The 13,908-nt window shown below is 47.4% G+C and overlaps 1 protein-coding gene across 2 annotated transcripts in view; it reads left to right on the plus strand.

Moving 5' to 3' along the window:
- Positions 1-13,908, plus strand: part of LOC129697486 (EF-hand calcium-binding domain-containing protein 12-like) — a 65,709-nt gene that overhangs the window by 10,215 nt on the left and 41,586 nt on the right. For both annotated transcript variants that reach the window (XM_055636110.1, XM_055636109.1), the window contains exon 3: positions 9,869-10,010. In XM_055636110.1, coding sequence (XP_055492085.1) covers positions 9,869-10,010 — 142 coding nt within the window. The remainder of the gene's footprint in view (positions 1-9,868; positions 10,011-13,908) is intronic.

The raw sequence follows: 13,908 nt of genomic DNA on the forward strand, positions 1-13,908 counted from the left end.
TCCCTCCGTAACTCCCTGGTCAATTCGTCCCTTCCCACCCAAACCACCCTTTATCCTGGCACTTTCCCTTGCCACCGCAGGAAATGTTACACTTGTCGCTTTACCTCCCACCTTGACTCCATTCAAGGACCCAAGCAGTCTTTCCAGGTGCGGCAGAGGTTCATCTGCACCTCCTCCAACCTCATCTATTACATCCGCTGCTCTAGGTGTCAGCTGCTCTACATCGGTGAGACCAAGCGTAGGCTTGTAGATCGCTTCACCTAACACCTCCGCTCGGTTCGCAATAACCAACCTGATCACCCATTGGCTCAGCACTTCAACTCCCCCTCCCATTCTGAATCCGACCCTTCTGTCCTGGGCCTCTTCCATGGCCAGAGTGAGGCCCACCATAAATTGGAGGAGCAGCACTTCATATTTCGCTTGGGCAGTTTACACCCCAGCGTTATGAACATTGACTTCTTCAATGTCAGGTAGTCCCTGCTTTCTCCTCCCCTTCCCAGCTCTCCCTCAGCCCACTGTCTCCACCTCTTCCTTTCTTCTTCCCGTCCGCCCCACCTTCACATCAGTCTGAAGAAGGGTCTCGACCCAAAACGTCGCCTATTTCCTTCGCTCCATAGATGCTGCCTCACTCGCTGAGTTTCTCCAGCATTTTTGTCTACCCATTCACACAAGTTCTGTTATGCCACTTTCCTCACCCACTCCGTACACATTAGGGGCAATTTTACAGAGACAAGTTAACCTACAAAGCCAATGCGTCTTTGGGATGTGGGAGGAAACCCACACGCTTGCAGGGAGAATGTGCAAATTCAACACAGACAGTGCCCGAGGACAGGATCGAACACAGATCCCTGGTGTGTGAGGCAGCAAGTCCACCAGCTGTGCCACTATATTTTATTTTCCAACACACAAAAAATTACACGTTGATAACTTTGGTTACTAAAAAAATGAAAATATCCATTTTCAGTCTTAAATCTCCAAGTGACCCAATGTCCCCCTTTACAGCTACTGTATGTTTTAATTCAGTTCAAGACTATGGGGCAGTACATTGGCCATAAAGTTGCTGCCTATAAGAGCCAGAGACCCAGAATTGATCCTGAATATGGGTGCTATCTGTATGGAGTTTGCTCCTTTTCCCTTTGATCGCATGGGTTTTCTCCGGGTGCTCTTGTTTCCTTCCACATTCCAAAGGTGTGCAGGAACCTTTTTCAGACCCAACCCAAAACGTAATATTTTCCTTTTGTCCAGAGATTGTCTGACCTGTTGAGTTACTCCAGCTTTTTGTGTCTATCTTCAGTTTAAACCAGCATCTGCAGTTCCTTCCTACACACACAATATTATACGATAGAACTTTATTAATCCCAGGAGGGACATTGTGTGTGTGTATGTGTGTGGGTATATATATTAGATATACACACACACACATATATATATTTATATAGTTATATATTCATATATAAATATACACTGTTTTGTTTTCTCGTTTATAACATTGCTTACATAGTACTGTGTTTACATATTCTGTTGTGCTGCTGCAAGTAAGGATTTCAATGTTCTAACTGGAACGTGAGAGAATAAAACACTCTTGACTTACGTCGCTAATGTGTGGGATAGAACTAGTGTACGGGTGATCGGTGGTCGGCGTGGGCTCGGTGGGCCGAAGGGCCTGTTTCCACGCTGTATCTTTAAATTAAACTAAAAACACTAAAACCAGAGGGAGTCTAAAGAAGGATCACTACCCGAAACGTCATCCAATTTCTTCTATCCAGATTTGCTGGCTGCTCCATGGAGTTCCCCCGCACAATTAAAGCATGGAATAGTCTTCACCCTACCATAGTTACCCAACCAGACGCAACTAAACTTAATGTTGCTCTTAATTCCCATGAACCCTTTTTTGCTTAAGTTCAAGTCAAGAGTCAAGAGAGTTTTATTGTCATGTGTCCCAGATAGGACAATGAAATTATTGCTTGCTGCAGCACAACAGAATATGTCAACATAATACAGAACAGGAGAAAAAAGGTCAGTGTGTTTATATACTATAGACCATATATATATACACAATAAATAAACAGATAAAATGCAATGGGCTGTTATTGTTCAGAGTTTGTAGTTTGGTGATGGACCCTCCTCCTGTTTAAATTCCATTTAGAATATTTTTGGAGGACCAGGAAACCAGAAGCTAGAGTTACTCGAGGGAGTTACTCCAGCTCCAGGGAGTGATTCTGCATTGGCTTTCAGCGGTCGTGGCGAGGCGGCGACCGGACAGCAATGGCAGCCAGATCCCCCACAATTCAAAGTGAGGGAGAAAGTGCCCAGTGCCGACCAGTTGCTGTGGCAGTGCGCATGCGCAGGGCAGCCGATGATGTGCTGGCCGTGGTTGTGCGCTTCTGCAGGGGGAGGATGTGTTGGGCGTTGCAGTGCGCATGTGCAAGGCGGCCTGCCGTGCTGGCGGATGAGGAGCGAGGGAGAGCGGAGACCCAGCGGCCCGGACACGGATACGGATGGCGGGCGGAGACAGAGGGTGACAGAGAGAGAGAGAGATAGAGATGAGGGCCCGCCCAGAGTTGAACAGTAGGTGTCCTGCCTTGGCCGGAGGCCCCCTAGATTTCGAGGACTAGGCTTCAGCCTATGAAGCCTAGTGGTAAATCCGGCTCTGCCGAGGCCCCTCTAGATCGATAGGCGGCGCGGCTCTGGCCAGCAGCGGCCTCTGCAGCCTGTCCGCGTTTTTATTATTTTTTGTCTGTGTTTTTATGTAGTTTTTGTTATTTTATGTTGGGGTGTGTGTGTGGGGGGATGGGGGTGGGGTGGGATGGTGGGGGGAAACTTTTGAATCTCTCCCTGCACTGGAGACCCGACCTTTTCTCGTCGGGTCTCAGGTGTCGTTGAGGCCGCAACGAGGAGCGGCCTCCAACGGGAAGAAGCCGGGGACTCTGGTGCCGACTCACCGTTGCCGTCGCGGAGCTGGCCGAGACCGGAGTGGGTGGAGCGCTGCCGCTGCCGCTGCTGCTGCTGCTGCTGCGGCTGCCGATGCCGCTGCTGCTGCTGAGTCGGAGGCTGCTACTGCGGGTCTGCGGACGGCTCGGACGACCCCGCGCGGCTCCCTGGAGGGAGACCGCTTTTCGGGGCTCCTGCAACGGCGAATTCTCCCGCCCGTGTTGCGGGGTCGAAGAGCTCCTGGAGCGGGGCCTAACACCATTGCCCCGCGCGGCTGGAACGGCCGCGGGACTCTGCGAGCACACACCGGGGGCTCTAACACCAAGACCCGGTGTGCGACCTCGCACCACCCGGCGTGGCTTCAATGGCCGCGGGACAATCGCCATCGCCAGCCGGGGGCTTTGACTTTGACTCTGACATCGGGGGGGGGGGAGAGTGCAGTGGAGAGATAAGTTTTTTTTGGCCTTCCATCACAGCTATGTGATGGATGTTTATGTTAAATGTAATTATGTTGTGTCTGGGGTCTATTTGTGTGTAATGTATGGCTGCAGAAACGGCATTTCGTTTGGACCTCCAGGGGTCCAAATGACAATTAAATTGACTCTTGACTCTCTTGATCTCGAGGCCCTAGGCTTAAGCTTATGAAGCTTGTACGTAAATCCAGCCCTGTCTCTGACCTTCAAGCCAATTTCAGATCCAACTGGCGAGGTGGCCCCCGGTCCCATGTGATCTTACCTTCTGAGTATCCTCATGAGTGTGCCTGTTATGTTTTTCCTTCTCAAAATGTAACTCTTTCTCTCTTACTTCCGCCTCTATCTCTCCTGCAGTAATTGTACCCTGGAACGTTGGGTTGCCAGTTCCATCTCTTCCTCAGATACATTACTCTAAAAGCTATTCTATCTCTGTCCCTTGTGCCTATCCCTGCCTTGAGTTCATCTGCCTAACCCGTTAAACTGATTTGCAATAAATGCAGTTTAAACAATCAAACTTCGCTTGATCCCCACCATACTCCTACCTGTTCTGTCAACAGAACCTGCTCAACTTTCTAATCTGCCTTACCACTACTTCTTCTTCTTGCATATGACGTGCACAGCCTAAAGTTGTAGGACAGCTTGTTCTATTTGATCTTATTTGGTTGTGCACGCCAAGTTGATTGCATTCGTTGAAACAGGGCGGACCACATGAAGGTTGCAATCTTCCACCCCCTTACCACTGCTAAACAATCCTGAGTAGCTCTATCAAATCTCATGGCAGATATTGGTCCAGCTGCAGTTTAGGTACAATCCATCCTCTTGTACAAGTCATCTCTGTGCCAGAAGAGATTGCAATGGTCAAAAAACCTGAACCCCTGCACCCTCCACCAGCTCCTCAGCCACTCATTCACCTGTCGTACCTTCCTATTCCCACCCTTCCTACCCTAGCACAAAGATTATTATTCTTGAGGTCCTGCTTTTTAATCTCTTGCCTGCTTCCCTATATTTACTCTGCAGACCACAGCCTTTTTCTATCTATGTTGTTGGCAAGAACGGAACTCACTATCAAAACATGGAGCGGACGGGGGACACAATTTTTTGGCGTTCTCTGTGTCTCTCCCGATGTCCAAGCCCCAGGCGATGAGTCCCACGCCATTTTAGGCCGCGCGCGCGATTTACGGCCCCGCTCCCTCACAGCCCCCACGGGCACACACACACAAACCCCGTGTGGCAAGAACGGAACTCACTATCAAAACATGGAGCGGACGGGGGACACAATTTTTTGGCGACCGCGCGCGCATGCGCACACTCACACACACACAAACACGCACGCACGCGCGCGAGGCTTCGGAGGCTCAATCTAGCGCTAAATGCAGCTCAACTGCCTATCTCACCGGGTTAACCTACAGCCCTGTCTGGACTGATGGGATACCAGCACTGCTTCTCTGCGCTGGCCATATTTCCCACAAGCCCAGGCAGGTTAACCTGGCGGGGATGTCGCCCACCTCTCAAAACATGGGGGGGGACGTGTCCCCTCTGGCCCCCCCCCCCCGCGTTTTCCGCCCCTGGTTGTTGGTGCCAATATGTGCAAAGGCTTCAAGCTGCCTACCCTCCCCTTTGAGAATCTTCAGCAACTGCCCAGAGACATCCTTAACCCTGGCACCCAAGAGGTAACATACCATCCTGGTAGGAAGGAACTGCAGATTGTGGTTTAAACCGAAGTTAGACACAAAATGCTGGAGTAACTCAGTGGGACGGGCAGCATTTCTGTAAAGAAGGAATGGGTGACCTTTCGGGTTGAGGCTCTTCATTCTGAATCTTGTCTGCATTTTGTGTAAACTTTCCTGGTACTTCTTTTACAGCCACAAAATCACCTGCTGGATGCACTTCCCACAGTTGGCGTCACCAAGCACACTGGAACTTTCCCTGACTTGACAGGAGATTGCGGGGGCCTTGATGAGGGTCTTTGGTTTTTCTTTAGCCACAGGCAACGGACTGAGTGTTGACGATGTTGTTCCTTTGTTTAAGAAAGGAAGTTGGGAGAATCCAGGGAACTGTAGGCCATTGAGCCTCATGCCAGTGGTAAGGAAACTATTGCAGAGAATTCTATGATATAGGTTTTACTCCCATTTGAAGGAGAATAGGCTACTTAGGCAGGTCCATACGAAGCATTTCAAAAAGGGGGGTGGCATGACAGGATTACAAAGATTTTTTTTAATTTTTTTTTATTTGCACTTTACCAGTTATTTATTCTTTTTTTTTTTTTTTTGTTTGTTTATTTTATTAGAAGTTAATACAGCACAAAACAATACAGTGGAACCTAATTTTAGGTGCCAACTATGTAATACCGTAATCCATTCTATGTACAACCTCTAGTTTTATGTTATAAGAAGGAAGTAAGCAGGACAAGAAAAAGAAAACAATAGAAAGGGGAAAAAGTGGAAAAATAGATGGTAGAGAGTAGAAAAACGTGAAGTGTGTATATAAAAAATAAAAAAAGGAAGAGAGAAAGTGGAAAGTAGAAATAGAAGAGAAGGCCCCTTAAAAGAGAATTTTTCAAATCTGTATTCGGAGATGTAGATCTATCCGCGTCATGAACTGAAATCAGCAATCCTTGCGGTACCGCTGCATCACATGATTCCAAAAAGTCGATGAAAGGAGACCAACTCCTTAAGAATTGGTCATATTTATCTATTAGTCGGAGTCTCATTTCTTCAAGGCGTGCTATGTCCATCATATTCCTGATCAGGATTACAAAGATTTTAATGTGAAATAATGTGCGCACTGCGAAAATCACGAGCGTGATGCGTGGTCTCTTGATGCCGGGGTTTTAGATTCTCTCTGATGCATTCTGAGCCTTATTTTGGAGCATTTTTGCACCAAATTTATGACCAATATTTCAGAAATTAACAGGAATCTGAGAGGTAGCTTATTCACACAAAGAATGGTGGGTGTATGGAACGAGCTGCCAGAGGAGGTAGTTAAGGCTGGGACTATCCTAATGTTTAAGAGACATTTGAACACGTACATGGATAGGACAGGTTTAGATGGATATATGGGCCAAACGCGTGTGAGTGGGACTAATGTAGATGGGACATGTTGGTCGTTGTGGGCAAGTTGGGCTGAAGGGCCTGTTTCCACACTGCATCATTCTATGACTAAAAAATTAAGAAGAAAAATACATGTAGATAAGTAGAGCAGATTTGAAAGTGGAGTGAAATGTAAAGGCAGAAAGAAGTTTATGGGTGGAAAGGAACATAGGAAAGGAGGGGGGGAGAGTGGGCAGATGGGTGAAGGGAAAATAGACACAAAATGCTGGATAACTCAGTGGGTCAGGCAGCATCTGTGGAGTACATGGATAGGTGATGTTTCATAGAGTGCTGGAGTAACTCAGTGGGTCAGGCAGCATCTCTGGAGAAAAGGTATAGATTATGGTACCCGGACGTGGCGCCGACAGACAAGAAGCCGAAGCAAAGAAGTTGAAGCCAAAGAACGGAATGGAAACGAGGCTGAAATGCCAATAACCCGAAAGAGTCCGAAGACGAAACGCCTACTAACCGAAAGGATGGGACGCCTAAACCCAAGGAACCGAAAAGCTGTGTCACCTAAAAGTAAACTTATGGAATGGCCGCTCTGTCGAAACGCCACCTACCCGATAGGCGGCGTCGCCTACAAGCCAAAGGACCGACTGCCGCTAAACAGAAAAGTCCAATAACGGACTTGACGTTGTAGGAGGCGGGACTTGTGAGCAATTGGTCCAGAACCCCGTGTCCATCACATCACTGTGAAGGCATGAACATTGTCCCAAACCTCCGCTCCACGTGACCCGCAGCCCGCGGAGGGTGGCCGTGAGAGAGTGGGGGCTGTCGCGAGCGATGCACATCTTCGGCCACTATCAACTTGGTACTTGGGTTCAGATTGCCCAGTCACCTATGGCTTGTGTGGGAAAATGAAGCCCAAGCTCTTGTTTCCCCCTTCTCTACCCCCTCTTCTCTCTCTCCCCCTCTCTCTCTTCCTTCTCTTTCCCCTCTTCTCTCTCTCCTTCTCTCTCTCCTCCTCCTCTCTCTTCCCCTCCTCCTCTATTCCCCCCCTACCTCTCTCTCCCTTCTTTCCTCTCTCCCCCCCCTCTCCCCCCCCCCCCCCCCCCCTCTCTCCTCTCTCTCTCTCTCTCTCCTCCGTCTCCACTCGTGGGAGTGTCCCACAGTCACTGACCGCGATGCACCACCATCGGACCCCAACCCCCACACCAGGGTGATTTCCCCCCCTCCCTCTGACCGCGGGTGGAGACGGAGGAGAGAGAGAGAGAAGGGAGAGAGAGAGGGAGAGAGAGAGAGAGGAGGAGAGAGAGAAGAGCAAGCACATGATAGATTATATTTCGGGTCAAGACCCTTCTTCAGTAATATTCATGATGTGACATGCATAGACATTCCTGAATATTACCCAAAGCATCATGAGCCACTTTGTGACGGTGCTTGCCCTCTCCTATAACGTTTCTGCTGCCTTGGGTGATGCAGGTACAGGACACAAGCTTTGGGACACGGTGTGAAGCTGTTGCAGTCTGTCCCAGCCTGGTAAAAACCTGGATGGAGTGGATGTGAAGAGGATGTTTCTACTAGTGGGAGAGTCTAGGACCAGTGGCCACAGCCTCAGAATTAAAAGACATTCCTTTAGGAAGGAGATGAGCAGGAATTTCTTAAGTCAGAGGGTGGTGAACTGTGGAATTCATTGCCACAGACAGCTGTGGAGGCCAAGTCAATGGACATTTTTCAGGAGGAGATTGATAGATTCTTGATTGATAGGGGTGTCAGAGGTAATGGGGAGAAGGCAGGAGAATGGGTTTGAGAGGGAAAGATAGAGTCATAGGGTGATACAGTGTGGAAACAGGCCCTTCGGCCCAGCATGTCCCATCTACACCAGTCCCACCTGCCCACATTTGATCCATATCCCTCCAAACTTATCCTATCCATGTACCTGTCTAACTGTTTCTTAAATGTTGCGATAGTCCCTGCCTCAACTACCTCCTCTGGCAGCTTGTTCCATACACCTACCACCCTTTGTGTGAAAAATATTCCCCTCAGATTCCTATTAAATCTTTTCCCCTTCACCTTAAACTTATGTCCTCTGCTCCTCGATTCACCTACTCAACCATATCTAATCAAATCATGATTTTATACACTTCTATTAGATCATCCCTCATCCTCCTGTGCTCCATGAAATAGAGTCCCAGCCTACTCAACCTCTCCCTATAGCTCTGACCCTATAGTCCTGGCAACATCCTCCTAAATCTTCACTGTACCCTTTCCAGTTTGATGACATCTTTCCCATAACATGGTGCCCAGAACTGAATACAAACTCTGAATGCGGCCTCACCAACTTCTTATAAAACTGCAACATGACCTCCCAACTTCTATACTCAGCCTGGCCCGCTGAGTTACTCCAGCACTCTGTGAAACGTCACAGAACAGGGCAAGATTAGCAAGTTTGCTGATGATATGGAAATAAGTGGTTTTGCAGATAGTGAAGATGTTTGTGAAAGATTGCAGCAGGATCTGAATCAATTAGCCAGGTGGGCAGAGGAATGGTTGATGGTTCCTTGAAGGTCGAGTCGCAGGTACATCAGGTGGTCAAAAAGTATTTTGGGACTTTGGCCTTCATCAGTCAGAGTATTGAGTATAGAAGTTGGGAGGTCATGTTGCAGTTGTATAAGATGTTGGTGAGACCGCATTTAGAATATTGTGTTCAGTTCTGGGCACCGTGTTATAGGAAAGATGTCAAACTGGAAAGAGTACAGAGATCCCCATCCTGGATCAGTCCAATCAGGGTTGTGTCGTCCTCAAACTTGAGAAGCTTGACAGAGGTGTCTGTGGAGGTGCAGTCATTGGTGTAGCGAGAGTAGAGGAGAGGGTTGAGTACGCAGTCTTGCGGTGCTCCTATGCTGAGCGTTTGCGGGTCCGAGATGTGCTTTCCCAGCCTCACATGCTGCTTTCTGTCAGGAAGCTGGTGATCCACCGACAGAGGGGTTCAGGCACAGTCAACTGGGACAGTTTGGAGTGTAGTAGCTCTGGCACAATGGTGTTGAATGCAGAGCTAAAATCAACAAACAAAATCTTCGCATAGGTCCCCTGGCGGTCTAGGTGCTCCTCTCCATCTCCTCTCTCCTCTCTCCAACTCGTGAAATGCTGTTTCTAAGTTTTCTCCAATAATGTTGCCTGACCCACCACTACATTGTGTTATTTCAAGGCCATTCTTAACTCTGGTTCTTGTCTATAACCCATCTCATTTCTTCTTTCAGATCAAACAGTGCAGCTCCAACGACCCAGGTTTTCTATAAATATAAGGTTTAACTTTTAACACACAATCTTTTCCGACACACCTCTGTAACTGACTGATTTTATATTTACTTGTGTATGTTGCATGTGTATATTACATTTTCAGACCATTCCATATATTACCTGTTCCAATAGACCAATCTTCCAATCACTGATCTGCAAATCAAAGAATTGATCGAAAATCTTGGTGATCGCACTAAGTGCATTCGTTACAAAGTTCTTGCCCAAGCACTAAACACCTGGAGAGAAGAATTGCGACAAGAAAACGGAGAGAAAGGTAGGGATGGATTAAAGAAAAAAATATACGCTTTAAAATGCCATGTATCCAGGTCAAATCCAAAATTGTTAAACAAACTCACAAAAACATGGAAGACATTTCACTACACTTCCCTTTTCCTCCCCAATCCAATAGATTTGTATTCTTGCACTGAGATTCAAAAATCTGAGATTTTTCTCTTTTGGGAAGTGAAGATTATAAGGTGTTTAGAATTATTTCATATTTGGTCAATAACTAGTAGTTGCAAATTTAATATGTGGCGAAAGAACTGAGGGAATCATGAGAACTATTTAAATATGGTGACACGGTTTAGATTATCAAAATTGAAGACGTATAGGGGGCAAAGTGGTGCAGCAGGCAGAGCAGCAGCCTCACAACTCCAGAAACCAGATTTGATCGTGATCTGTCTGTAGGGGAATAAAGTCCTGACCCAAAATATCACCGATCCATGTTCTCCGGAGATGCTGCCTGACCCGCTGAGTTACTCCAGAACTTTGTGTCTATTTCTATGTTGTATGACTCTAGTAGAACCTGACTGTCGCTTAATTAGGAGCCAAGAATGGAGGTGAATTTATCAAGGAAAGTTCAAACTTCAAAGTCCTCTTCCATGCTTGACTCCAATCCACAGCATTTTATTCCACCCAGCTTTGCTGCCAATCCTGACCAACAAAGGGTATACCTGTGGAAGTTCTCAAATGTGATGGTGAGGAACTTCATTCAAAAATACGCAAACACATTACCCACATCTATGAAGATGATAATCTAAGATATTCTGAGTCCCCACACTGACTTCAAGAAGGGAGACAAATCTAATATTGGTAAACACAGGGTGGTCTCCTTGCTCCCTGCCCTAGGGAAAGTCATTGATTGCTTCAACCACTTCTTCTTAGAGGCTGATGGAATCCAAATCTAGGTTCTGTCCACGTGAAAGCATGGTGAAGGTGATCTTTACCAAGAAAAATAGGGGAAGGAGAAGGTGACATTTCAGGCTAGGTCCCTTCTTCAAACTGATTTGAAGGGAGGGTGGGGTGGGGGGGGTAGGGGAAGAAAGTTGGAAGAAATGGCAAAGCCTGACATTTCCTGCCCATTATCTCTTCACCTATTACTTACCAGGCTTTGGCCTGCCTTCCTTGCTCTCTGCCTTCTGGTTCTCAACTCTCATTATTGGAACCATCATTTTTGCATCCTCTCTAACCAGGCCTTTCATTATCTGGTAGGTTCCAATAAGATGCCACCTCATCTTTCTAAATTCCAGTGAGCCCAGGCCCAGATACTTCATATGCTCCTTATACGTTAACCCAATCGTCCCGGGGATCATTCTTAGAAACCTCCTCTGGACCCTCTCCAAAGCCCGCACATCCTTCCTCAGATATGGAGCCCAAAACTGCCCACAATGTTCCAAATGTGGCCTCACAAATGTAAACATCCTCTCAGAAAAATTTAGACATCTTTTGTGCAACAGTAGCAACCATTGCAGCAAATGTCTTGTAATGTTAGAATGTTTTTTTAATTTTGGGGTGTTTTACATAGATACATAGAAAATAGGTGCAGGAGTAGGCCATTCGGCCCTTCAAGCCTGCACCGCCATTCAATATGATTATGGCTGATCATCCAACTCAGTATCCCATACCTGCCTTCTCTCCATACCCCCTGATCTCTTTAGCCACAAGGGCCACATCTAACTCCCTCTTAAATATAGCCAATGAACTGGCCTCAACTACCTCCTGTGGTAGAGAGTTCCAGAGATTCGCCACTCTGTGTGAAAAATGTTTTTCTCATCTCGGTCTTAAAGGATTTCCCCTCTATCCTTAAGCTGTGACCCCTTGTCCTGGACTTCCCCAACATCGGGAACAATCTTCCTGCATCTAGCCTGTCCAACCCCTTAAGAATTTTGTAAGTTTCTTTAAGATCCCTCCTCAATCTCCTAAATTCTAGCGAGTACAAGCCGAGTCTATTCAGTCTTTCTTCATATGAAAGTCCTGACATCCCAGGAATCAGTCTGGTGAACCTTCTCTGCACTCCTTCTATGGCAATAATGTCCTTCCTCAGATTTGGAGACCAAAACTGTACGCAATACTCCAGATGTGGTCTCACCAAGACCCTGTACAACTGCAGTAGAACCTCCCTGCTCCTATACTCAAATCCTTTTGCTATGAATGCTAGCATACCATTCGCTTTCTTCACTGCCTGCTGCACCTGCATGCCAAAGGAGGAGGAGCCATCCTGGGGAACGGCTGCTAACCAGCAGCTGTCCGTTCAATTCACTTTTTAAAATTAGTTTCTAGTGAATTTTGTCCAATGTTTGTTGGGGAATTGGACTTTTTTATGTGGGGTGGAAGGGGGAAACTATTTTCTAGGTCCCTACCTGGTCGGTGAGGCAGCTTTTTCCCCGGGCTGCACCGTTGACCCGTCCTTGCGGCCTACCAGCGGGAGTGGAGCGGCGTTTTCCTGGCGGGGACCGCTCAGCACCTTCAGCTTCGGTGGCGGCACAACGCTAGAGCGCTATCGCGGAGCGGAGCGGGCGATGCCTTGTCTGGGTCGCCGCGCTGGAGCTCCGGTATTCCGAGACCGCCGTGTTCAACACCGTCAAGCTGCGGGACTGTGGAGCGGCCAGCCGCGGGCGGCGGCGCCGACTTTAACATCGGGAGCCTCGGAGCACCAACCGACGCGGCACTGTCAGCTTCGGAAGCCGCGGTCTCCGGTAAGGAAGCGGCCGTTCCAGCCATCCCAGCCGCTGAGAGGACTCTCCCGATGCCGGAGCAACACCACCCATCGAGAACGGCCAGGAACATCGGGCCTCCGTAGAGGCAACTGTGGAGGCCTCAATAGGCCTGACTATGAGAGAACTGGGGATGGGGACTGGACATTGTGCCTTCCCCCACAGTGGTAACCATTGTGGGGGGATTTTATTTGTGTGTAAATGATTCTTTTATTTTGTGTCCAAGATGGCTGCCGGAAGGGAGTGTACGCTAGCGCGGTTTAGCTGCCGCTGCTCTCTTCATATTGCGTTTTTGATTTTTGTCTTTGGATTGAATTCTGTCTTTAATTTGTGTACTGGTGATGTATTTACTATTTATTGCATTCTGCTTACATGTTTTTACTCTATTTGCTAAATTTTGTAAGGTGTCCTTGAGACTTGAAAGGTGCCCATAAATAAAATGTATTATTATTATTATTACTTTCAATGACTGGTGTACCATGACACCCAGGTCTCGTTGCATCTCCCCTTTTCCTAATCGGCCACCTTTTAGATAATAGTCTGCTTTCCTGTTTTTGCCACCAAAGTGGATAACCTTACATTTATCCACATTATACTGCATCTGCCATACATTTACCCAGCCTATCCAAGTCACCTTGCAGTCTCCTAGCATCCTCCTCACAGCTAACACTGCCCCCCAGCTTAATGTCATCCGCAAACTTGGAGATGTTGCATTCAATTCCCTCGTCCAAATCATTAATATATATTATAAATAGCTGGGGTCCCAGCACTGAGCCTTGCCGTACCCCACTAGTCACTGCCTGCCATTGTGAAAAGGACCCGTTTACTCCTACTCTTTGCTTCCTGTTTGCCAGCCAGTTCTCTATCCACATCAATACTGAACCCCCAATACCGTGTGCTTTAAGTTTGTATACTAATCTCTTATGTGGGACCTTGTCGAAAGCCTTCTGAAAGTCCATATATACACATCCACTGGTTCTCCCCTATCCACTCTACTAGTTACATCGTTGAAAAATTCTATAAGATTCGTCAGACATGATTTACCTTTCGTAAATCCATGCTGACTTTGTCCAATGATTTCACCACTTTCCAAATGTGCTGCTATCCCATCTTTAATAACTGACTCTGGCAGTTTCCCCACTACCGATGTTAGACTAACTGGTCTGTAATTCCCTGTTT

The sequence above is a fragment of the Leucoraja erinacea genome, chromosome 5 (genome assembly GCF_028641065.1).
Source record: "Leucoraja erinacea ecotype New England chromosome 5, Leri_hhj_1, whole genome shotgun sequence".
In the NCBI taxonomy this organism is placed as follows: domain Eukaryota; kingdom Metazoa; phylum Chordata; class Chondrichthyes; order Rajiformes; family Rajidae; genus Leucoraja; species Leucoraja erinaceus.